This window comes from Tachypleus tridentatus, chromosome 8, assembly GCF_004210375.1.
Source record: "Tachypleus tridentatus isolate NWPU-2018 chromosome 8, ASM421037v1, whole genome shotgun sequence".
Taxonomy (NCBI): Eukaryota; Metazoa; Arthropoda; class Merostomata; order Xiphosura; family Limulidae; genus Tachypleus; species Tachypleus tridentatus.
The window spans coordinates 52,392,358-52,420,299 of record NC_134832.1 but is presented as its reverse complement, the minus strand read 5'-3'; the positions used below and the strand labels follow the sequence as shown (position 1 = coordinate 52,420,299).

General features: G+C 33.1%; 1 protein-coding gene across 1 annotated transcript; it reads left to right on the top strand.

Annotated features, from left to right (window-relative positions):
• Positions 1–117: 117 nt before the first annotated feature.
• On the top strand, positions 118–27,839 carry LOC143223907 (myotubularin-related protein 10-like). The gene is made up of 13 exons (XM_076452382.1): positions 118–494; positions 4,026–4,217; positions 5,647–5,713; positions 7,306–7,385; positions 9,252–9,308; positions 10,455–10,533; positions 13,244–13,373; positions 16,038–16,125; positions 19,175–19,248; positions 20,177–20,238; positions 21,587–21,736; positions 25,432–25,604; positions 26,601–27,839. The coding sequence occupies exons 1-13, from the start codon at positions 252–254 to the stop codon at positions 27,378–27,380; spliced, it is 2,175 nt and encodes a 724-aa protein (XP_076308497.1). The 5' UTR covers positions 118–251; the 3' UTR covers positions 27,381–27,839.
• The last annotated feature ends 103 nt before the right edge of the window (positions 27,840–27,942 follow it).

Below are 27,942 nucleotides of genomic sequence, written 5' to 3'. Positions count from 1 at the left end.
ATTGCCGAATGTAGTTAACACTCGATGTTTGATTAAACAGAAACGTTTAAGAATAGTAGTATCATCATAATTTTTTGCTTTTGCTATTTTGTACGTTAAGTGCCCTCTATACGCTATATATATTTAACTGTAATGTCTTCTGTGGAGTAACTGGGAAAGAAAGAACGGCATGTTGGGTAACAAGGAGGATGATACAAATGTTTATTGTTTTGTTTTAGTTTTATGATACCAGGTTCAAAAATGATTCAGAAATGATGAATCTTCAACGTAAGAAAGTTACGGAAAGCCAGACGTTCAAATCATATGTTAATTTTGAGTCTGGCAGGGAAAATAAAATGGGTACTGCTAATAGTAATATTACTATTACTAGCAGCAATACTAGTAATAGCATTAGCAGTACTTGTAGGCCCAGTACCACTAGTACTAGTAGTAATGCTGATGAAAACGATTTTTCAGATGACATTTACTTCGGTAATTTATCAGTAAACCTACCGGTAAGTTAAAGTTTAATTTATTTAATTAAATTAGCCTTTAATAAATTTAATATATTCTTTATTGACTTTCAATGAAAGATAACAGGTTACCTGTTGTCATATTGGTCATTTTAATTTTAGGCTGTCCTATCTACCAAACTAAACTTTAATAGTAAAACACTTATAATTGAATTATTTATCAAGCTTTTCCTTAATTTCCGTGAATCGCATTTGAAGAAAACCCATTCTAAAGTTCAACTTCCGTGTTATTAAAATAAAGCTGGTTCATTCTGAGCATAGAATGATTTAACGTTTGGAAGGACATTTAAAAATGTGTTGGAAACAGTTTGAAGGAAGCTACTAGAAAAGGAACTAGGATTAGAAGGTTATCATATGACGATAGATCTCGTAATTTTTGTATTGAAAGAAGAAGAGTTAGGGTTAATCTGAGTGAGATGTTGAAGGTTAGCGGAATTGATATTCGTGTTGCATTATCTTTTTTCGTATTTAATGATAAAAATGATAGGATTGAGGGACACATACGTTTCGGCAGTAGGAGTTATCTTCAGCTAAGACAATTTTATTTTTCTAACTGGATGGTTGGCCTTTGGAACAGGTTGCCTTTGTTAGTTTTGTATGCCATGGATGCAAGAAATTTAAAGGACTTTAACATTTTAAGGAAAGACTTGATAAAAATGTGAATGATAAAGGCTAGATATTACTATTTTTAAAGTTTGTTATAGTGGGTGGGATGGTCTAAATGACCACTCAATTCCTTGTTGTCCAAAATTTTTATATGAACTTTCAACAAGCAATACCTCCTGATGAACAGGAGAAAAATTTGCAGTTTTCAGTAAAATTTGAAAATAATATTATAAAGGATATTTCAAGGTTAACTCAAAAATGGTTGGACAATTTTAGGAGTTATTGATAATGTGAAAATTAAATTCCAGTAAAGCTTAGTATAGGCCCAGCATGGCCAGGTCATAAGGTTGCTTGGCTTGCAATCTGCAGTTCACAGGTTCAAATCCACGCCACTCCAAACATGCTCACCATTTCATTTGTGGGGGCATTAAGTGTGATGGTCAATTCCACTATTCATTGGTAAAAAAGTAGCCCAAGAGTTGGCAGTGGGTGGTGATTTCTAGTTACCTTCCCTCTAGTCTTACACTGCTAAATTAGGGATGGTTATCAGAGATAGCCCTCATGTAGCTTTGTGTGAAATTCAATACAATCTAGACCCAGCATGGCCAGGTGGTTAAGGCACTCAACTCGTAATCCGAGGGTCACAGGTTCAAATTCTCGTCACACCAAACATGCTCGCCCACTCAGCAGTGGGGATGCTATAATGTAAGTAATCCGAGGGTCACAGGTTCGAATTCCCGTCACACCAAACATGCTCGCCCACTCAGCCGTGGGGATACTATAATGTAAGGGTCAATCCCACTATTTGTTGGTAAAAGAGTAGTCCAAGAGTTGGCGGTGGGTAGTGATGACTAGCTGCCTTCCCTCTAGTCTTTTACTTCTGAATTGGGGATGGCTAGTGCAGATAACCCTCATGCAGTTTTGTGCAAAATTCAGTACAATTTAGGCCTGGAATAGCCAATTGGTTAAAGCACTTAACTCGTAATCCGAGGGTCGTGGGTTCGAATCCCCATCACACCAAACATCCTCGCCCTTCCAGCCATGGGGGTGTTATAATGTGACTGTCAATTCCACTATTCATTAGTTAAAGAGTATCCCAAGAGTTGCCAGTGTTTGGTGATGCCTAGCTGCCTTCCCTCTCGTCTTACACTGCTAAATTAGGAATGGCTAGCGCAGATAGCCCTTGTGTAGCTTTACGTGAAATTCAAAACAAACAAAAAAACCAAGTGTGACACATTTTGAGAAATAAAACAATTAGCAGTGATTGTTTATAAGTGCTTAAAATCATTTAGATGAAATTCTTGGGTGTAAAATGATTTAATGGAGATCTGGGACTTGCATATATTTTGAGATTGAGAAAAAAGAAAGTTACGAATAATTTAGCATGACGAATGATGACTTAAGGGTATTGTTTGTAGTCATGTGACTGTGAGGAATATAGAAAGAGTGTAGAGACAGATGGTTAGAATAATACCTGCTTTAAACATGAGCTGTAAAAGACAGCTTTTTGTTGTAGTTTTTTTATCTGTAGTATAGAAAATCTAGCACTAACTGAACTCAGTTTATGAAATTTGCAGTGGGTGTTTTGTTTAAATGGTGAACTGAATATATTAGAAACTTGAACATCATTGATAAAACATTAAGTTGGAAGCTTGATTAATTCATGCTTGTTCAGTTTAGGCATGTATGTGCACTGTGTATTTTTGTGTTTCTTAATGTTAATGTACTATTGTATGACTTACACAGATTAATTAGATTATGAAGTTGGATTCCTATAGAATTCTCATGAATACATGTTATGAGTGAGTAATAAAGTAATTTGAAAGTTACACTAATATTAATTATTCACAGTAATAATTTAGGTAGATGGTGCTTACTGACACAGGGAAGTAAAATGTGTAAAGACAGTGCTAACTTCTGGGAATAAATAATTTATAAAAGATCTTTCAAGTTTGAAATATAGAAGTATATAATTTGAAAAATCAGACATTGAAATTGTACACTCTAATCTCAAGTTCTAAAACAATCTTCTGTTCCTAATCCACTGTTTATAGTGTAAAATATTTATTATTTACAGCATAACTGAGGTTTTGTAGTTGATGTCACATTGGTATTCATCAGTTAAAAGATAAGTTTTATGCTATTAGGTATATTGTTTGTTTGTTGTGTAATTTATTGTGGTATGATAGAAAATTCACCTGAATAAAATTTGACAGTGTGGTTACCATTACTTGACAGTTTTACACGTTGTTTAACGAAGGCCATATTAAGTGTACACCTATACCAGCTAGACAATCTTTCTTATGGCTGTTAATTAATGAATGAGAAGATTTTTATATGATTTTGTTATAAAATACTAAACTTAATTTTACTCTGTTGATGGATGACTTGGTCAAATGACTGACAATTTGTCACTTTGGTTTTCTTATCTTTAAAAGTTTAGCTCTTAAATGATTACATGTTCCTTTTGAAAACTAAGGAATAACAGTCCCCTGGCCACAGCATGGTAATAATACAGGTTTTTTTTTCTTGTCATTCAGTACAACACTCAGTTTTTTCAAAAATAACTAAAGAAAATAATTACCTTGCCTTGCATTGTATAACTATACAGTTTTCTTTTGTTTTTCTTATGAAGCAGTTAATATATATATATGTATACACACACATACACTTAAGACTTGTTCTTATGAATATTAATTGATTTTATATATTTTACAGTTTTACAAATACCAAATTAAATAATCGAGTTAAATCATTATTGATTTTTACAGTACACGACATGTTTAATTAGTTCGAGATAGCATTTTATTTCAATAGCAAGAAAGCATATAATAACTTGTAGATATTTTCAGTATTGTCACTAGTGTGATGTGTGTAAATCTGTTATATTTACTGTACTTTTACCAGAATGGAAAGAACAGAGAGGACATTGTAGATCTTCAGCCAAAGTTACTTCCTGGTGAAGCTATTGTACGACGTGCAAACAACGTCCTGAAGTTCAATAACATGAGTGACCATAAGACTGGGATATCGGGAGCCCTTATCTGTACAAACTTTAAGCTGAGTTTTGTAACATTAGAGGACTACCCCTCCAACCTGGTTTGTATTGAGAAATGTATTCTTATTTATTTTATGAGATTCTAGCAATTTAGTAGACTACTAGAGTCCAATATACCTTGTGTTTTGAAAACACAGTAAAAAACAATGTTCAATAATACTAGACAAGTTATTTTTGTAAAATTTTCAAATGAATTCTTTTCAGTTCTCTTTACCTTGCTTATTTTGTATCATTATATGTGACTTTACAGTTGTGATTTCTCGCATAATTTCATGAAACAATATGTAAAAAGTATTTTAATACATCTTTAGCACTAAACCTTGTATTTAGTTTATGATGATATTCCCTGTGTAAATTTCATTACAATTTACTGAGTTAATTGTTAGAATGTGAACAAATATAGAAAGGTACTGAGTAAATGGAAAGTGTGAGTGAATTCTTTTAAGTGAGGTATGTACCTGGTTCTTCGTAAGCTGTTTTCGTTTTACCTATTATGACTGTTTGTATTATGAATTCAACTACTACCAAACTCGCAACCCTTAAATAATAAAACCAAAGTTGTCAAGTCATGAAGTAATACATAAAATATTGCTTAATCTACAGTACACATAGTTGTACAATAATAAAAGCCATGTATTTATGCAATTTAAATAACAATTTTTGTGAAGATAAATGCCTTGAATTTGCTAAATTAAACTAGAAATTGTCTGAAATGTTTGAATATTTTTCAGATATAATGAAACTTGCTAGATATGCAGTTTACTTGTTTAAAACAGGTGAAACTTCTGAATGTTTTGTTAGGAATGTCATGTGGGTGTTTGTGTTTTAACCAAAGTGGTTTTCAAGTGAACGTATAATGAAATATCTTCATTGTAATACTGATTAGTTTTTTAATGTTTTAGTCACTGATACGTCACCATCAATGAGTTTGTTTTCTTTTAATCAGAACTTCAGCTGGAAAGCTAGATGAGAATTATGTTATAAAATTGACTTCAGTGGAACATAGATGGTTATGTTTAGTCTACAGTTAAACTTAACCAAAATTACCTTTACTTGTGATATAACGTCGTGGTAGCAACCTCAACGTTACTATGTTAGAGATGAGTGCTTAATCGTGCATCATGTCTAGCTGAGAACGTTGACATCTTTATTAAAAATGGTGTAAAGAAATCTAACTTACTTTATCAACAAAAAAATAAGTCTTGTTGCTGTTATTAAGAAGAAAAACTAATTGATATGGCATTTCAGTCATATCGTCATATAGCTTGGTGAATTAATATATTTCACGTTCCGGGTAAATGTTTCATTTCTTCAATGATTTCAATAGAAACTTCATAAAATATCATCCAAATATTGAACAATTGATTGAAGAAAAATGTTACAAATCATGATTTTTAGGTCTTTTTACTGAAGTTGTTTTTGAGCTAATTAGCTTTGTTACGTTATTCATGTTCGTAATTTACGTTCCAGCGTTTACGAAACCTTTTACTTCAGGAAAATGATATCTGTCTGATGAACATTGACTCTGTGTTCCAAGGTGAGTGTTAACATTTGAATTGGTAATATATAGACAAGTTTCTGGAAAAGTCACAAAATATAAACTGTAATTGTTCATCAACATTACTTCGGTGTTGTTATGAAAATATATAAATTATGTAATTTTAAAAACTTAGAAATTATACATATTATCAGCTGGAACTATGGCAAATCCTTTGATCAAGTATCATGACAGAAACTAAATATTGACTTTATTTTAAATTTGTACACGTACTGAGTTTTTAAAGTATTAAGTACTGGAAACCATTAGTTAAGTTTCTATGTTAACCCTTTTACTGTGGCTGTGACGTATATTTTAACAACGTACTGGGAAGTATACAATACAGCTGCAATGAATGCGTGAAACAGCTTCTCAGTGATTTGTGATGATGAGGAACCCACTTGAAGTAAAATGTATTCCAAGATGTCTTGAGATACATAGTTCCTCGGTGAAGACACTGTAAATGTCAGTAGATTGTAAAGCTATTCATTGTTGGTACCTTTTGTAAATCAGTTTTGAGCATTATATAGATTACGATACTAGAATTATTAATTAAAGAAACCATTGGGTTTTCTCGTATTATCGAGTTTTAGCAAAGTTTTTACTTTGTGGAACCATATGTAACTTTCTTTTTCCACTCAGTAACCATGAAATAGTTTAAAAATATGATCTTGAAGATACTCATATTGGGAAAATAACACACACACACCCAAAACTGTCCCTCCTGTGTTGGTTTACATCTACAATAAGTGTTTGTTTTATTTGTTATGCATATTGGGCAGTGCAGTACTTTGATTAGCTCTCAGGTAAGTCTTGATCACATGGACAGAATATCTTTATCCTCAGAGTAGTGTGGAAAAGCCTCATCATATAGCATACAGTTCTCTGGAGACCATGTTTTCTTGTTACTTCTGTAAATGTAACACATAAAAGGATATCTAATGTTTTTATATGTTTTATTTACATTGCATAATTAAGATATTAAAGCCAATTCTGCCTCCCTAACAAAGTTGTTTTTTTAATTTAAATCTTTCATTTGATTTTTTGTTTTTCTCTTAAGAAAACTTAAGTAAACAGAGCTAATGTTTCTTATTTGTTGCTATTAATTTTAGGTTGTAGTTAAATGGATATACTGTCATAGTTTTTTGTTTTTGAATTTTGCTCAAAGCTACTCGAGGGCTATCTGCGCTAACCATCCCTAATTTAGCAGTGTAAGACTAGAGGGAAGGCAGCTTGTCATCACCACCCACCACCAACAGTTGGGATACTCTTTTACCAACGAATAGTTGGATTGACCGTCACATTATAACTCCCTCACGGCTAAAAGGGCGAGCATGTTTGGTGCGACCCTCGGATTACGAGTCGAACACCTTAACCCACCCGGCCATACCTATTCTTACTTTCATAGTAAGCACTCTTTTAGTCAGGTACATATTCTAAATCTTCTGATAAATGTATAAATTTAACATCATTAGATTGTTTTCAAAGACTCACAATTTAACTTGTGAAATAAAATCAAAATTTGCTTTATATCTGAGAATTAAACTTGTAACTGTGAGTGTCTCAAGTTTTTGCTTTTCTTGTATGTTAAGTGATTAACGGACGAAGGAAGAAAGTTGTTTCACCAGTGAATATATCTGGTGCAGTCGAGGTTGTTGAAATACACTGTAAGGTAAGTTTGTTAATTTTTATACAACCGACTAAAACAGTAAGTTCGCATTTCTTACATGGGATATTAAATAGGTAAAGGCAGTAAAATCATACACATTTTCACGTTGTTGGTGAAATATGCTTTAATTAAAGTTGTCAGTAATGTTTTGAATTGAAATGTGATATAATGTTGTAATATGTACATGTGTAGACACTGCAAAGTAACTTTTAGTTTAGGCTGTCAAAACACGTTTTCAGTTAAGTTTCTGCACACTTGTCGATACTGATGAATTAAATTAGTGTTTTTTTGTTGTCTTTTTATAGTGAGATTTCACCTTGTTAAAATAATGGATAATAGATTTTTTAGATTATATGTTTAACACCCAGTCTGGGAATTGCCAAGACTGGCATCTGGTGGTTTAGTGGGCTACAGATTGATCTCGCAGTTTTTGATATTCAAGTTAGAACCAAGAATATGCAATCTGATAAGAGGTTTGATCCATTATTGCCCAAAACCACACTTTGTTATCAAAAGACCTCATCTGTTAGTAGTGTTTGGCTGTAGAGATGTGGAGTTAAGGTTTTGTTTGGACTGTGTTCCTCTTGTGTGAAATAATGGAACTGTTTGTGTACAGTCGGGTTCTTCACTTAGCCATCTTACAGCAATAAGTAATCTACGTCTGTCCTTTTCGCCATCTTTATTGATGTGAAGTGAACAACCACAGAAAAAACAGTGATATTGAGTGAGGAACGAGATATTTTATTGTATCCACTACTCTCGTTTGTGTCGGGTTTGGAGTTGAGGTATGGTGGTTTTTACTTCCTCATTGGCTAGAAACTAGTATGAATTTAACCATTCCGGTGGACAGATCAGATTACAAGTATTGCAAGGAGTTTCAAATCTTTTTCTCAGGATTTAAAAAAACAAAAAAAAAGTACCAGAAAGGTTAATTTGGGAATTAGTCCACCAAACGCTGTGACTCGCAGACTGAGTGTTGAAAGGTTAATTTGGGAATTAGTCCACCAAATGCTGTGACTCGCAGACTGAGTGTTGAAAGGTTAATTTGGGAATTAGTCCACCAAATGCTGTGACTTGCAGGCTGAGTGTTGAAAGGTTAACTTGGGAATTAGTCCACCAAACGCTGTGACTCGCAGGCTGAGTGTTGAAAGGTTAATTTGGGAATTAGTCCACCAAATGCTGTGACTCGCAGGCTGAGTGTTGAAAGGTTAATTTGGGAATTAGTCCACCAAACGCTGTGACTCGCAGGCTGAGTGTTGAAAGGTTAATTTGGGAATTAGTCCACCAAACGCTGTGACTCGCAGGCTGAGTGTTGAAAGGTTAACTTGGGAATTAGTCCACCAAACACTGTGACTCGCAGACTGAGTGTTGAAAGGTTAATTTGGGAATTAACCAAATTTTGTTGGTACTCTAGTGGCCACTTCACTGACTGATCAATAGTTATCCATCAGTAGAAATGTGAAATCTGTCAATTTTAAAATAAAAATAACTTCTTATTGACATATTCTGAATCATTTCTAGTTGATTAAACCATAGTTTACAGGTCAGATCAAAATTCAAAATCCTCAGAAGAGCTGAAAGACAAAGTTCTCAATCTATAGTAAGGTTTTATAAATTTAGTAAGGAGTTAAAACAAACTGGTTGTAATCGTACGCTGTTTCATTTAAATGTTTGAAAAGTGTTCATTGAGTGTTCCCAAATTGTGAAAATTGAGTTTTAACAGTATTTTAGTTTCCAGCCATTATAGCATTCCTCAACTGAAATATATGTGTTAACTGCAAAGTACAAGTTTTGTGAATGTCTACCATTTTTTTATGTTAACCAGTTGTGAAGTTACTCAAATATTTTTTTTCTGATCATTTCTTTTAGGACTTAAGAGTATATACCTTCAGTTTCAAGTTTTGTTTACGTAGTGAACCTAAAGACGTATATTGTTTACGTAGTGAACCTAAAGACGTAAGTTATATCTCATTCTAAATTGGCTTTATTTAGTACTTACAGTACGGTTGTAGCCTGTATGATCATATAGTTACTAAACTGTCATGTTTCTTCTCTGAAGATGACACCAGATTAACAGTGGAAACATAAGATATAAACTAGTTAGTCATAATATTTAATAAGCCTTGTCATAAGACATGATTATAAGGTCTGTTTTATTTTTTAACCTTACATTCTTTATTCAGGCCCTCAGGATGTTTTGAGAAGTAGAAGACTTGGTTTACCATGTGTGGTATTTTTGAAATCAAAACAAGGATAAATTTTGGTTTTATAAGATAACGGTATGAAACAGTGTGGCAAGAATATAGAAAGAAATTGGTGATTAAAATCTGCCACAAAAATTTTTGTTTCTATAAAAAACATATGAACAATGAATTTGTGGTGACAAGAAACCCACTTGAAGTAAAAATTTATCTCTGAAGATGACCTAAGAAGGTCAAAGTGTTAACATTAACAAAAGGTTAACTCTCTTTCTTAACCTGAAGATGACTGAGAAGGTCAAAACGTTGTCCTCTGCTTTATTTTGGTAAAAGTGTTAATACCCATACCAGTTGTCCTGAGGTACGTGCCAACAATGAAGTATTCTTACGATTTCATAGCAAAAAGTTCTTAAAACCATCACAATTAAGAAAGAGATATTTTACCTCCTGAAGCTCCAAAATCAGCAAAAATGTTCTGAAGTTTCGAATAGTTTTGTCCAGCGAAACAAGCAATACAACAGTTGTGTTGAAATGACATAACCCTGCCTTCTGATTGCTTCCTATTGTATTTATGTAGCAGTATCTCGTTATAACAGTATCTGCTAACGTTGAAATGCATAAGAAAATGATTAGCTAAAAATTTATTGATTGATCAGCTGTTACTTTGTTACAGGTGTTACCAGTTGTTGCATCAAACTGTGAAAACAATCTAAATAGGTGAAGTACTCTCTAATACAGGTGTAGTGTTATGCACAAAACATGAGATGTACTATGTTAAATGTTGAAATATGAACTCGGTTGGAATGTAAATTTGTTTCTATACTGCTCTTTAAATGTGATGATGTTAAACTTAAAGATGTTAATATTTTTCTAGCTCTTGTATGCCATCCTCCATCATCATTCTCCAACATTAGCACAGCTGCTTTTTGCCTTTGATTACTGTGGAGAACAAGGTAATAGAACTTTTACCTTATGCCTGTTGTACAAAAATGTTTAAAAAGATGCATTTAGTTGGTGTTTTTAACATTTAAAATGCAAAGTGTTTTCTTCATCTTTGAAATAAATTTATGTATCTAATTATCTTGCTTCTGGCCAGGCCATCCCTAGTCTTGTAACTGAACAGTTTAAAAGCCCCAATCTTTTTGAAGCGTTTTATTTGAAGTCAAGTGATTTGCACGTGAGAGGACACTTAAAAGTGGCCCCATCAGGTTTTTATATTAATTTTCATAATTTTTTCTAATGTAAGGCAGTGAAAGTTAATTTTTGCCTTTTCTAAAGAAAGTGCTTTCCTGGTGTAGTTTAATTTTTATTTTCAGTACACATTACACTGTGTGAAGATATTTCATACTTAGAAGTATACTATCTAACTAGTTAAACAAATACTTGGGTACTTCATCAAAAACCAGATCTCACAATGTAACCAGGAACATGCTGATGGTTTTTTGGTTTTTCCTTCTCAAAAATTACTGTTTTATTATAGACACTCTGCTGAGGGTGAAAAATGTAGCTAGAAGATGTCTTTCATAGCAAAATATTTAGGGCTATTTTTTCCTCTGCAGTTTAACTTGATCTATAAAGTTTCTGAGTTTGAATAAGATGTTCTATAGAATATGTCCTGCAGTGTTTCCATCATTGCATGCTTGAATACAAATTATGAGGTCAAAAGGGAGTTTTCTTAATCCTGAACCCATGTTTCTCTCTTGGTAACCAATTTAGACAAGTCTGCTTTCTGAAGCATCACATGCTTTAGATATTACTACTCTTTCTGGATCCTGAAAAATGTCTAACTGTGCAGGTCGTGATATGGCAAAAGCTTGAAAAGTATGATTTTGTTTATAAAATGATCTGTTATACCATCTTTGTGTTGTAGTATTTCTCAGTGTGATGATTACAGAGCACTCAAACATTCTTGGTGTTGCAGTGTTTCCCAGTGTGATGATTACAGAGCACTCAAACCGTCTTTGTGTTGCAGCGTTTCCCAGTGTGATGATTACAGAGCACTCAAACCATTTTTGTGTTAGTGTTTCCCAGTGTGATGATTACAGAGCACTCAAACCGTCTTTGTGTTGTAGCGTTTCTCAGTGTGATGATTACAGAGCACTCAAACATTCTTGGTGTTGCAGTGTTTCCCAGTGTGATGATTACAGAGCACTCAAACCGTCTTTGTGTTGCAGCGTTTCCCAGTGTGATGATTACAGAGCACTCAAACCATTTTTGTGTTAGTGTTTCCCAGTGTGATGATTACAGAGCACTCAAACCGTCTTTGTGTTGTAGCGTTTCCCAGTGTGATGATTATAGAGCACTCAAACCGTCTGTGTTGTAGTGTTTCCCAGTGTGATGATTACAGAGCACTCAAACCGTCTTTGTGTTGCAGCGTTTCCCAGTGTGATGATTACAGAGCACTCAAACCGTCTTTGTGTTGCAGCGTTTCCCAGTGTGATGATTACAGAGCACTCAAACCGTCTTTGTGTTGCAGCGTTTCCCAGTGTGATGATTACAGAGCACTCAAACCGTCTTTGTGTTGTAGTGTTTCCCAGTGTGATGATTACAGAGCACTCAAACCATCTGTGTTGTAGCGTTTCCCAGTGTAATGATTACAGAGCACTCAAACCTTCTTTGTGTTGCAGCGTTTCCCAGTGTGAGGATTAAATTTTTAACATTGTATCCTACCCTTTCAGAAAATTTTAAAGAAATTGTTATGACACAACATTTGTTTATTCCACAGTTATAAAAGCATGCAAGGTATAAGATATTAACATTTCAAAGAAAAAGATATTTGTAATGTTAAGCTTTATCTGTAAAACAAAGGAAGAATTATGAAACAGGAACATCCATAATTGGGTATCAATTGTTGTACACCAGAGGGAACTATGAATTTTAAACAGCTTAATAACAGTAGGAACTCTCAAAACAGCAGTCTGTGGCATCTGAAGTAGAAATGTATTGTCATTCATATGGGTTTAACTTTGGAGAACATGAAAACAAAAAAACAAAAACATTGGGCATTGTAAAATACTTTTATAATATGAAATGCACTGCAGAGAAATAGTCAGTAATTCAGGGCAACATGTGTTAAAGTGTTAAAGAAGAGATTGTATAGCCTGTTAACTTTTGTTACCATAGGTGACGACCACTCATCTGGTGATGACCACTCTTATTTGCAGATGAGTGTCTGGCTAATGGTGTCTAATTATCCAATATTTATCCTTCTTTATCTTAATAGCCTAACAAACAAGTGCTTCAACTTCTCTTTTGAAAAGATTTCATGAACTTTGGTGGTGTATTAACAGAACATTGATAGCTTTTTTATTTTTATTCCAGAATGTAATAAATCACTTTGAGAACTTGCTGTCCATTTATATTTAAGTACCTCATATTTTGTTTAAAAATTAACAATATAACTTTGAAATCTAGTAGTTGTGGTACAGTTTCTTTGGATTTGTATGGAGTAGAGACACTTTAGGGCTGGAAATAATATATTTCATGATATCTTCTGCTCCCATGTGATATAATCAATTGAATTTTGTATTTGCTATACCATAGTTGTTAAATTACTAAGAGTTTCAAATAGTATGCTGTGTGTTAACAAAAATATACAGTTAGTTTATGGTTTGTAATTACATATTTTCATAAAAATCGGTTACAAATTATTTGTACTTGCAGAAGTAAAATCTGTTCATCCTACCTCTTCGAAGTTCACCATGATCCAGGATTGGGAAATGGAGTTAAAGAGATGTGGATGCTCTTCTTGGAGAGCTTCGTTGTGGAATGAAAATTTCAACGTTTGTGATAGGTAAGTGATGTGATTTAATACCCATACTAGCAGTGGATGTGGGTGTATGTGGTTCATGTTACAGGTATGAGTTAAATAGAGTTAGGTGAAGTAAATACAAAGTTTACTGTTGTTGCTTTAACATAATTTTTTAACCTTCTTTAGCACCAATATCGAAGATATATTGGGAATCTAAAGCCTGGCTGTTTTTAAAAACCTATCTACCTTTTGGAAGTTAACATACTGTTTAAGATTAAAGTATTATTTTGTAAGTAGTTATAGTTTCTTTTAAGATGTCGGAACATATTTGAAAAACAAACAAAAAATAAACTTAGTCGTATATAAAATGTAAAGTCATTAAGATAATCTGTATATATTATACCACTAAGGCTGATAGAAAATGACTTCAGAGAAGGCTTATTTTGTAACTAATAGCTCTCATTGTATCTTCACTTGATGTTTTTTCTAACCATATTTAATTATTGGCTTTATTCTTTATCTATAACACTATGTAACAATTTTTACTTTTTCTTGTTCCTTGACACGAAGTGTTACCCAATTGCTTATGCCTAAAGGTAATGGAAAAGACCTATTTTTCTCTTCAAACTTTGCTTTTGTGACCTGGGAGCGTATAATGAAAACATGATGGGAGACTATATTTGGGGGCTGATACGTGAAAGTGATTTACATAACAGTCACAAATCTCGAAAAACTACTCACTTCTAATCATTTTTGTATAACTTTAGTATAAATACATGTAAATCTTGATTCATATGTTGTTTTATTCAATAATAAAAATGTATAAATTTGTCAGTTTTTACATATAAAATAGGTTAATTTCCAAATTTCATTATCCAGGTCACAAAAGCAAAGTTTGAAGGGAATAATGACAATTTTCTGTCCTTTTACAACACAAGCAATTAAGAAATAACACATACTATCCAGGAGCAAAATTTGTGTTTCATAGTGTAATTAATGTTGTTGCTTAGCTGCATATCTCTTGTAGTTTCCCAGTCTAGGTGCATCTATTACATATCTTTAGTTCTGATTTTTTTTTGTGTGTGTGATTTTCCTTTCAGGAATACACTTTTATAAAAACTAAGCCTCTAAAGAACTGTAATACACATATAGACACGTATTTGAAGATAGATTCTGAGCTGGTTCTTGTAATATGTTTTTATATTAATTGTCATGTAGCTTTAATATTAAATTGCAACATTACAGAATATTTATTTTTATTTCTCGATAAAGTTCATTCTAAAATGTATTCCTTTTATCAGAGTGGTGCCATGCATGGGTATAAAAGTTCTGTCTTAGGTTTAGAAATCCATGTTGGTGATTTTGTCCAGGATATAATCTGTGTAGAAGAGTACATGGGAAAAAGAAACTAATGAAACTAATTTTGGAATTTATGTGGCCCATTATTGTCTTTCTTTTATTTATCTAGCGATCTTTTTTAATACACTTGTTCACCTGTGCAATGAATTATTCCACAAACCTATTGCCAGTGGTACTTGTTTGTGTCAGCAGAGTTGGGGAAAAGAATTGTTTATGAATGTCTGGACGTTTTCAGTACGGACAAAATTTCTTGCTGTCAGAAGGATAAAGAGCAAATCTCCCATTTTATTTATGACCTTTAAGGTCAACTGACTTACTGGTACCAAAATACTTAGGTAATGACATGCTATATAAATAGAGTTGAGTATTGACTACAACTGTTAACTGCACATGATGGTATACTATTTATGTAAAATAACGTTTATGAAAAGGATAAATTGAAAGTTTTAGGTTGCTAATATTTCAAAAACAAACATTAAGGTGCATTAACAACAGTGCAGTGACAGTAAGGTGTCAGTAAACCACAAAAACATTCAGTGTTGCTTGTATTAGTTAATTAGGTAAATGTTATACAACCATCATTTTCTTAAATCTACAAAAATAATATCTGGAAACATTTATTGTCCATAAGTATTGTTAGTGTTGTTGTTTTTATAATTGAATAAATTAATTAAGAATAATTTTGTAACTTTTAAATGTTAACACTTTCAAGCATGTGCATTTTTAACAAAATCTTCAAGTGTATATATGGTATGTTAATGATTGAGTCTTTTCATAAAAATGTAATTATTTTTGTACACAAGAAATCTTATGATGCTAATGCTCTTAACCACCACAAGGATGCTTTACTTGCAATCTGCAAATTTATTTCAAGAGTGTCACTGAACGTGTTTGCCTTTTCAGTGGTGGGGGAGTTATAATGTGATGATCAATCCCACTATTCATTCATAAAAGTGTCCCAAGAGTTGGCTGTGGATGTTGTTGACTAGCTACCTTCCCTCTAGTCTATCACTGCTGAAGAAAGAATATAGCCTTTGTGTAGCTTTACACAAAATTCAAAACAAACCAAACATTACATGAGGGAACTTTCTTTTGTGATGAAATAAAACATTTTGTTTGTGATTGAACATACTTAACTATCATTGTGGAAAACATCATCAAGTAATGCTTTAAAATAAATTTTTTTATGGGGTTGTTTAAGACAGTTGCACATCTGTGATTCAGCAAAATGTGAGACCTCTGTATAAAGTAGGTGAAAGAAATCTGTTGATTTGGTGTCTTTTTCTTGTGAATTCTGTTCAAACACCTTTTAGAATTATTTTGAAAAGATTGTTGTTGTTTTCTCAGTCTTCCTGAAGCTTTTGTGGTTCCAGCAGAAATATTTGGTAAAGATGTAAGCAGATTGTCTCCTTTGTACAATGGACAAAGGTTTCCAGTAAGTACTGTCTCGTTTGTATAAATCATAACTTGTTTTTGTGGTATTACTACTAGTCCAGGAAAAACTTAACTCACTACAATAAACTATTGAAATTTGAATTATATCCAGAAAAATAATATATTAACTCAAATCAGACATAACTGTATATAGTTAGTGGATAATTTGGGAATATATCATGAGAAAAATAATTTTTTTTTTTTTTTTATGAGTAACAGTTTTTCATTTTAAGATAATTGGCATTAGCTTAATATGATAGTGTTGTTTTCTAGTGTCATACCTATAAATTTAGAGAAAAAACTGTTTTCAAATCACTAAGCCTTGCTTCTTTTTATTGTTTATAAATATGTACATCTATACATATGTGCATGTTGCCTGATGCTTAAAATTCACTTTTCAATTTGTTTTCCAACATGCAATAGAATATGTGCACCACTAGATGGCAGCATGCAAAAACTCCTTCAGCAAGCAATCTGAAAATGGCTCATGGTGACTTCTTACCAACTATGGTTACATATGATTAAAAGTTTAAAAAGCAAAGTTTATATTGTAATAGGTGGGGATAGTTGCAAACCAAAATCTACCAGTAGTAGTGAACATTCGTTTCCTTCAAATAATAATTAAAATGAAGCATTGAATCTTACACTTCAAAGGTCAAAATTAGTAAAGCTGAATAAGTGGCCATGAGAACTGAAAATGAAGTGTTATCCACTCAGCTTATTTTGACAAAGAATGTTTCATACCAAATCCTAAACATTTTTGAACAAAAAACATATTTTTTGATATTTTCAGAATACAATAATCCAAATTTATTGTTATGTGAACTTTGTGATTGGTGTAAAGCAGTGGTTCCCAACCTTTTTTATGCTCTGCACCCCTAAAAAAATTTAATATGTTCTTGTACCCCTCACAGTAATTATTTATTTAAGAATAAAGGTGAAGGTGGTCAAAACAGATGTTATCTCGCACCCCTGGTTGGGAACCACTAGTATAAAGTCTACCAGTCCCACTTGAGTGTATGAATATTTTTTATTTTATCTTTGTTATAATAGTTCAAATTGCCTTTAGGGATATCAAATTTGGCAAAGTGGGATGTTATTTCAAAACAGCTGTAACACATAAGCATTGTTATGCTAACAATACACAAATAATTACCGAATTAACAAAATACACCAAAAAAACCCAACTAGTCTCAAAAGGTGCAATTAGTCATTCTCAAGGGACAGGATAAAACTGTTCTTAGTGTCTTATATATCCAGGTTCAAAACATCTGTATAATAACTGATTCACTTACAGCAGTAGGGGGCCAAAAGTATTTGAAAAAACAACAACTTTCAAATAAATTTAATAAAAGAAAGATAAAACAGAAGCTACTGACGAAGTTCATCCAATCCTTGTTCTCATGTCAAACAAAATTACTACTCCTGACTAGAGTAAAAAATAGTGGAGACTACTGTCACCAGAGGGAAACTGAAAAATCAAAAGTTGTGTTTATTACTTCATTTTGTATGCTGCTGCTGTTAGTAAACCTTTATTTTAATAGGACCATTTAATATCCTGGACATACAGGATGCTGAGAAAAGTTTTATTGTGTCTCTTCATATTATAAGCTTTGCTAATGATAAAAGTAGTTTTGTTTGTATGTTTTCTTTATTTCATTTATGCATTGTGCTGATGTGTTATTACTGTTGGTGAATTTGCACAAATTACTTATTTAAATAGAACATTCTTGTAACATAAAGCCCCATAAAATTTCATGCAGAATGTCGGTTGGTTTAGAATATAAATAATTCTGTCAAATCAATTTTTTACTTCAGTCTATTTTTCGAGTTCTTCCTTTTTAGAAGAAACAGGAACATCTTATCTTGTGAAATATTTTCACTTGTTTGTTTTTCCAAATTGGAAAATAAAGCCACAGTTTAATGTATTTTGAAGTGTAATACAGTTGTACTAAACTAACAAAGTGTGGTCATATTTCAAAAAACGGTTTACTCACTCGTATTTAGTATAACAAAAAAACACCATAAGTTTTAGTGAAGTGTTTATAGTAAGTCAACTTACTGTAGAGCACAGAATAATAAAATCACATTTTTATCCTTCTTTTATTATGTCCAGTGGTAGGACATTCAGTGCTGAAATCCACGGTTTGTTTCCTGACAGTGGAGAGGAACAGATAACCTAATGTGTAGCTTTTATTATAAAATACCCTGATTAACAAAATAATTTTTAATGCTTTGGAAATGTTTAAAGACAAAGAAATACATAAGTGTAATTTTGTTATTATTTACCTTTTATTTTTAACCAAGGTAATGCATCATGCAGTAAAAGTACATGACTTGTAACAGTGGTCATTCAAAAAAGAGTCCATGGAAGGTTTAACACTCACTTCTGAGTTGTTTACCTCCTTCTTGCAATTTTAGCTTCAACTCTAATCTTATATTTTTCTGTGTCATAATACCTATAATCTTCCATTTATGTCATTTATTGAGCAATAATTTACAAATAAATAGATATTATTGGTGAATTTTGTACTTTTTTATTACATGTATTGAATTGTGAAATTGTTTAAATAACCAGACATGTCAGGTTTAAAGTTTTTCTGTGCTGCCATCTGGTGGAACTGTATTCTCCATCACTTTATTATGTGATTTTGTTTTGTTTTTTAAATAATCAGCCCTTATCTGTATAATCATCTTTTGAAAAATGCTAGAATCAAACAATTTGGGGAAAAACAAAAGTTTAAAATTTTTGTTTCCACTTCAATGTTAAGTTTATTTGGAAAAGTTTCCATTGGCTCATGAGCTCCATTATTTTTTAAACTTAATAGTATAAAGGTACGTTTCATTTTTACTATTACCTTTGTATTTTAGCTTCTGGTAAATATTCAAATGGGAAATTGTGATATCTACAAATATAAATGGTGTAATATTATATGTGTAGGGCTGACCAACATATTTCCTTTCAAAATAAGCTGATGTATCCTTATTGTATCGTTTTCATTTTTTAGTATAATGATACGCTTCTGTTTGTTTTCTTTGCTGTGTTATAGATTTGGAGTTGGGGTATGCCATATGGAAATGTGCTTATTCGTTCATCTGCTGTTTATGATCCACAACGTATGAGGTATGAATCACGGTTTCCTTCCAGTGTCCAAAGCTCTTTGTTTGTTTGATATAAAATATTATCTCTTTAAATTATTTATAAGTTCATTACATTGTAACATATGTGAAATTTACTGACAATTTCACACTGAAGATTTAGTTTCATGTACAATTTATGGAAATTTTATCAAAGTAAGTGACGTTGAAATGTAGTTTTTAACACACCTTCAATTATAGTTTTCGTAAGGCATTTTAGTTTTTTTAAACTACTTTTGTATTAAAATTGTTTTCAAACAATCAGCCCAGAGGGACATATCCTACTACTGTGGAAATTTTGAACTAATATGTTACTTTACAGTGATGTGTAAACAGTTTGGTGATACCAGTGCACCTGATGCCATGTTTATGAAAACAGTAATAGCTAGGCTACATTCTGTATATAACAGTTTTAACATTTCGTATTCAATCACAGAATTTCAATGATTCACAGACTTCCATACACCTAATTTAAGAGCATAATAGTTGTTTCAAAGATTATTTCCTGAAAACTTGAACCTTGTAAGCAGCGTATGATTAAACTTCAACTGTATTGTAACTCGCATTACTCAGTTTATAACTAAAAATATGACGAATTCTTCATTTTGCAGAATTGCATGTTTTGTTTTAAAGACTACTTATTGAAATTGTGTTCCCATTGCTTAACTTTAACAACACTTGACATGTCAGATATATTTCGTGAAGAAAAGGCATTGAAATTATTGGATCTGTTTGACACCCAAATTAAAGTTTCGACATGTGATAGATTTGCTTGTTAAGAAAGAAGTTATGGAATTGAATGCCAAAATGTGTCGACTCACGTGTATTGAAAAAAATTGCGATTGTGCAAACAATGTGTAAGTTTAGAAGATACTGGTCTGTTTTGCTTATTTTGAATGTTTTGTCTTTTGAAGTCGCAAACTTATAGAGGCTATAAGACAAGCAATTCCAAACGTGGCGATCTACAATTTTTTGATTTAGATAACATGTGTCCATCAGTTCGAGACATTCAGAGCAGTTACAGTAAATTACAGGAAATTTGTAAACCAGGTAAGATTTTGAAAATATGAATTTTTTGCTTCAATCAGTTGCTTTTCATTCTTATATAGTTTTACGATAAACCATGATCAAAACTATTCAAACTCCTTCATAAATTTGTAGTAAGAAGGTCTTCAAAACAGAGAGGGTAAAAAATGAGAAGATTTAGTCTGCTTGTTCTCAACACCCTTCGAAATTTATCTTGATTGTTTTAGATGGATTCTTTAAGAAACACAATGAGTTGGTTAAATTTAAGTAATTCAAACGTCTAATCAAATTATCAAAGACAGTCTTAGAAATAAAAGTTAGGAGTTTATAGTTGTTTAGTAAATTGCAAAAACTAGTTTTTCTCCAAGAATGTTCAGTGCATCGTTATGGAAACAAGTTTTAAATAGTTTCAAACTCTTATCCTTTAAAACAAACTATTTTTAATTAATTGAATTTTAAAAACAGTGTAAAAAATTCAACGATTTGTTTTTGTTTAAAATATAAAAGTTTTGTGAAGATTTTCATCAGCTGCTTTTCACAGAATAAATATCCCCTGCTGATACAGTGGTAAGTCTACGGGTTTACAATGCTAAAATCAGGTGTTTGATTTCCCTGGGTGGGCTCAATGGATAGCCCAATGTGACTTTGCTATAAGTCACACACACACACGTAATGGACACTGATAAAATAAAATTTTGAGCATTATCTGCAGTTACTACCTGTCTCCACTGAAGATACTCGCAAGGATCTAGTAGTAATGATGATGTGTTAGCATTTACCCTGTACAATATAGTACAGGTTTTAATCAAACTTTACAGGTCAGTTCTCTGAAGTATGGGAAAGAACCGTGTTAATACTAATGTGGAGATAAAAGTGTAAGGTTGCTACATGAATAAATACAAAGTTGATTTCTGCTCAATAACTAGAACATTGCAGAGCAGGTTTTAATCTGACTTTACAGGTTACTTTCTTTGGGATTGGGAAAGAACCCTTATTGTTTATGATGTTAAAGGTTGAGGTCAGTATTTTCAAGGAATGAAAATTTGGATTTTGTTTAAAAAGCCAACAGCAACAAAATCCACTTACACAAACATACTATGCTTATCAAGAAATCCAAAACTAAACAAAAACATTTAAATAACAACTATACAGATGTTTTTTATAACTGAGAAATAGTTTACTTCTTATCATCCTTGGTGTATAATAATGTTTGAATTATTTTTGTTTTTATGTGATTAAACAGTTTAGAAAGGAACTTTAAGAGGGAAGTCTTGTACATGTGTGTAATATTTTGACAGAAAATATACACAGTTACTGGAAGCTTGAATCAACATATCTCGGTTCCATTGAGTCAACACGTTGGTTTCACTATCTGTCGGCCTGTTTGGACATCTCTCTGAAAATTGCTGAATGCATGAGTAATAGGAAAGACTCTGTGATCATTAAAGGTGAGATGATATAACACATCTACTTAAACAGCTACTGTCAAAATTATTTTGTCAAAAAAACTGGTGACTGTAATATGAGAGGACCATATTTTTCTGATACGGTACTTACTGTCTCTAACAAGTTTAGCTGCCCTTGTTCGTTGCTGCCCTCTATATGCAAACGTTTTCTTCATGCATGCCACAAGCCTTTCACTTCTCCCTATTGGGATAACAATATTTCAACAAACTTCTCGTGAATCTTCATGTGTCAACTCATCACCAGGAGGAAAATGGCACGCTCACTTGATGCATGTGACTCCCTCTACTAAAGGCCTGGCATGGCCAAGTGTATTAAGGCATTTGACTCATAATCCGAGGGTTGTGGGTTCGAATCCCGGTCGCACCAAACATGCTCACCCTTTCAGCCATGGGGCATTATAATGTGATGGTCAATCCCACTATTCGTTGGTAAAAGAGTAGCCCAAGAGTTGGCAGTGGGTGGTGATGACTAGCTGCCTTCCTTCTAGTCTTACACTGCTAAATTAGGGACGGCTAACACAGGTAGCCCTCGAGTAACTTTGTGCAAAATTCAAAACAAACAAACAAACCCTCTACTGAAATATCAATTCATGTTTGGCACTGCTCAAATTCAGACTTGCTTTTTTTTGTTTGTTAAATGCTTCACGTTTGACTTTGTTTTCCACACAAAATGGTTTTCTTTTTCATATTAATCTGTTTTCATTCAAACTGTTTTCTTATATTAGTATTTACGAGGGCTGTTCAAAAAATACGCGAACTGTTTGAATTGCGCGGCTCCAGTTGGTTCTAGGGGAATCCGCTTGGTGTCGCTAGGTTTGCACAAATCAGCTGATTACGACGCCATTTCCCGATTGCAGATATCTTCATTTGTGTATTAGCTACGCGGTTTTAAGTGAAGTGCGATTTTTTCGTTTGGCGGATTTCAGAATGAATGACCTGAAGGAGCAACGACTTGTTGTGAAATTTTGTGTTAAACTTGGAAAATCTGCGACTGAAACTTTTGCTATGCTTAACACGGCTTACGGTGATGTTGCTATGAAGCGTACGGTATGTTTCAAGTAGCATGAACGTTTTAAGGATGGTTGACAGTCCATTGAAGATGATGAGCGCCCTGGACGCCCTTCCACGCCAACTGACGACCCACATGTCGACAAAATCAACACCCTGGTGCAGGCAAATCGACGCCTGACTGTCAGGAAACTTGCTGAAGAGTGTGGGATATCAGTTGGATCTTGTTACGAGATTTTGACCAAAAATTGAAGATGAACCGTGTTGCTGCGAAATTTGTGCCTCAGAACTCGTGAGTTTTTGGCCAAACACTCGATCACTGTTCTTCCCCACCCCCCCTACTCACCTGACCTTGCTCCTTGTGATTTTTTCTTGTTCCCCAAACTCAAAAGACCCTTAAAAGGAAGAAGATTTGAGACGATTCCCAAGATTAAGGCAAATGCAACGAAGGAGCTGGAGGACATTACAAAAGAAGCGTACCAGGACTGTTTCAACAAGTGGAAACACCGTTGGGATAAGTGTGTGCGTTGGGGAGGAGAGTACTTTGAAGGGGTCCCAGACCTGTAACTTCTAAATAAAGTACATTTTGTTTTATGACATTAGTCTGCGTATTTTTTGAACAGACCTCGTATCAGTTAATTCTATCACTTTATTTCTGGTAAGTTTTCATAAAGATGTGACATTTTAATTCTGAAGTTAATGTAGCCACTTTTGGGGGCTACACCAGTGACCAGGATTTTTTTATCAGGCCTCAAGTGCAGGTGACCCATTGGTCGATATATCATATGTTACATGGGACACCTTTTGTCCCTAGACATCACCCAAGTACCTCCTGAATTGGCTGAATCTTGCAGACTACAAGGTTTTTATTTATCTTCCACCTCCAGAGCTTGCCATTTCTTTCCATTCCCAACTCAAAGAGTCTCCTAGTCCTTATTTAGTATTTATGGATTTTAGGTCTCAGGTTTGTGACATTATATCCCTTTCACCTATTCTTATACACCTTGTTCTTCCTTATTGCATAACAATCTCCCCAACCATTTTTGTTTTTTCCACCTTCTCTGATATTTGGTTTCATACTGATCACTTTGTCTTGCAGTTGAATGAGGGGATCGGCATGCTGCGTCTCCCAAGGCCTTCCGATCAGTTTTCTTTTTCCTACCATCTTGCTGATTATCCATTTGTCCTAAGAAATTGTTAGGTTTCTTATTACCTTACAGATGGGAAGCTCCCAAATCAAATATTACCTTTGCCTATTACTCTTGCTTGCATCTTACCCTTACCAACCTCTTGTGGTATTTTTCTTCCATACTCGTCCAATCTGAGGCTCTCCTCAGAAATCCTGAAAGGTTTTCAGCAGATACTGTTGTCATTCTCTCACACTGGTTCTTACTCAGTGTGATTCTATCTAATCTTGTGAAAGGAGGTAAGTACTGTATTAGAAGTTATGATTTTCCTATACTGAAAATAGGTGTAATTCCTTTTACTTGCACTTTCCACCTTTCCTCCCCACATCTTCTGCCAAACTTCGAAGTGATAGTTCAGTAGAGGAATGTAGAGGGAGCCACATGCATTATGTGAGCATATTATACTCCTATTGGTAAGAAGGAGATGCTTGATGACTTGCTTGAGAGACATGTTTGGATCTTGCAATTCTAAAAGATGGGAGTGGCATACGTAAAGATAAAGTGTGCATTTATAGAGAAGCACTGCACTGGGAACCTCATGAAGGGTGACTTTTGAAAATACATTTTCAGTGGAGGAGCTTTTGTTATTAAGTTTGAATTATAAAGACACTGACATTCATGATGCATTGATTTTGAGATTTTTAGTTGTAACGCACCTCATGTTCATAGCAATAAGATTAACATTTTAATTTATGTATCTACACCAATTTATGCATTCTTATTCAAAGAAGGTGATCATTTCAAAATGGAAATTATTTGAAAATCTGAAAACTGCATTTAATTCAATGAAAAATATTTAGTTGAATTGGATTAATTAATATTTAATATAATGCTCAAAAGCAATTTATTTAATTTTTAGACTTTCTCTCTCTAAAGGATAGAATTAATTTTTCTTTTAGTCTTGTGTGGGATTTTGAGATAGAAATAACATCCATGTTTAATCTCTGTTTCCCTTAAATTCAGCATATCAAAGTGTAAGAAATAATTGAGTGTAACACACACTCGACAACAAAGAACCCACTTTTAAGAAAATAAAAGTTTTGAGATGACTTGACCTGCGATTAACTAATTTTATTATAAATGTACGATATTTTGACAGTTTTTTTTTTCCTTAGGTGCAAATGATCAGATATTGCTTCACAGTCTAATACAAGTATCTTTGTACCCTGTGGTGTTAACGTTAGATTATTTGTTTAAAATTACAGTGTTAGTGTGGATATACTGTAGTTTTTCATGTTGCAATGGTGATAAACATTGGAGTTTTTGTTTTTAATATGTTAATTAAATTTGGTTTCCAATTTTCTTCCTGTTTTCTCTGATGTAAATTTTTGGACAGGTATTGCATGCTATTTTATTCACCCCAAAACCCAAGGCTACACTAAAATCATTACTGAATAAAAATTACATAGAATAACACAATTCAATGTTATCAATATTATACTTCCACATACATAAATAAAATCGTGGCACATTGCCTTTCAGAACTGGGAGGTCGAGACTTGTGTTGTGTCATTTCCAGTTTAGTGCAAATTATCTTAGATCCATTTTGTAGAACTCAACACGGCTTTGAATGTTTGGTGCAGAAAGAATGGATTGCACTAGGTCATCCATTTCAAGAAAGACTTGGTCAAATTAAAGTGGAAGAAGTTAACCAGGTATTTGTTTTACTTTGTATTCAAGATACTGTGTTTTCTTTCATTTCTTAACAGAAAATACTAGGTTTTAAATAGTATCAGGTAGTGAGAAATCTTTATATGGTCAGTATATTGTACTTCTTTCAAGTTGTGCCAATAGGTTTTTTCATTTACCTGATGTCTTAAAAACTTCAATAAACATATAATTGTTAACAGGCACCATGTAAAACAGTTTACATGCTGATGTGATTGGCTCTTTACATATATTTCGTTAATTTTTGTTCTTTGCTTTAAAATTTTGTCATTTAATTCAGTTTTCCGAATGTAAACACTGTATAATTTGTTTTCCTTTTAAGAGGTATCCATTTTACTTGCAAACAGTACAAAGTTTTGAGACATCTATTTGTGTGGTAATAGATTTATTTCCTTATGATGTTTCGTCTGTAACAGTGAGATACATATACGATCGTGTCTCACCATAAGAGAGAAAAAGTTGTATTAAAGTAAATTTATTGTCTTTATGGATGGATGCCTCAAAACTTTATATGCTATGCCTCGGCTTTCTCTAGTTTCTCGTGTCTTTGCAGTCAAAGCTGATAATTTACTGTTAAAGCTGAAGAGCATAGAATATTTAGATCTATTTTATTGCATTACAGTGGGTATAGCTAAGTATCTTTTTCTGAAGCACAATTAATGAGTTTTATATATTTTTTTAAATTATTAAAACCTTGTTTATTTTCAGATAGCATTTTCTTAAACCTATTTTTTTTTATTAGTAGTAGCAGTATCAGTTTCCTTATTGCTTAAATTTTATAAATTGTTTGAGATACGATATATATATATATACACTTGTTTTTCACTTATCTTTTCATACATTAATTTTCTGTTTGTTTTGCTACTTTTCACTCTTCTGTCACATTTGATATCACTAGTTGTCCTTATAATTGGAAGTATTTGACCTAAGCCTTGCTTAATAATTATCAACATGTACTCATGCCAATTTTCCAAATTTTTCAGTCTCCTGTGTTTCTTATCTTCTTGGATTGTGTGTGGCAGATCCTACAGCAGTTTCCATCCACATTTGAATTCACAGAAACCTATCTTACCAATCTTTGGGACACAGTACATATAAGCTGTTTCGGTACATTCCTCTTTAACTGCCACAGAGAGCGTGTAAATGTGTGCAACAAGCAATATGAATCGTGTAAGTTACATTCTTCGTGGGATTGGTCTCTCCAGTTCACAAAACAGGACATGGTCCTTTTTAAAAATCCTTTGTATATTCTCTCAGCTCAGGATAGTGAAAGTAACCCTAGACCATGGTCACTTGCTTGTGATGGCCCATTGAATTCTCATAATCGGCCATTTACTCTCGTGAAAGAAACTGAAGGGAAAGAAAATAATTTGTTAGAACTTGATCCATCAGTAACGAGGATGCAACTTTGGGCACAGTGCTACCTCCGTTGGGTTCCGATGGCTCACGTGGTCGGAGGAGGCCTTCCTGTGGTATATCTTCAGAACGCAGCCATTTGGGATGAGATTTGTACATTAGAAAAACTTCTATTCTCATTACAAGAGCCAGGGAACCTTCGTTATCGGCGTGTGGCATCGGATAATAATTTATTTAGGAGTGAAGGTGACAACTCCTGTGGAATTAAACAAGATTCTCACATTGTTACTTCAGCTTTCCCCTACTCTCCTATTGGACCTTTCGACTGTCAACATTTTCACAGAGTCCCGTCGAGTTCGTGCCTCCTTGTGGACGTGGTCGGTGCGGATCAAGAATTGGATGAATAACCTGTATGTTCTACCATTTCAGCTTGGACCAATATTAAAGAATATAATTACTGGAGCCATATCGAGTGTTACTGGAATGGAATTATCTTTTTACTCGTGATAATTTATATTGAAAGAAAATATGAGAGTTTATATTGCTAATGTGTCTCGGCTATAATTGTGACTTAACTATAAATTTTCTAATGTTTTATTTTTTATAGTAACTAGATATTTATGTGTTTTCTACACAGATAATTCTATTGATTTTGGTTTTTTAATTTACTGAAGTATTTTTGCTAAATTATGCCAGTTTTTGTTGGATGACAAGAAACAGAAATTGTAATATAAATATATTTAGGTAAAGTTATACATAATTGATGAAGATGTATGAAAAATGTTATTTTACAGCTGATAGTATGGCGTGAAAGGATTATAGTAGTGTGTGTGTGTACTATAGTGTTGTGACAAATAAAGACGTCCAACTTATAAGAGGTATACTTTAATTAGGCCAAAAAGTACAAAGAAAACAATATGGTTCGTACTTGTTTTACACAATTATATTATTAAAATCACAAAAGTTGCT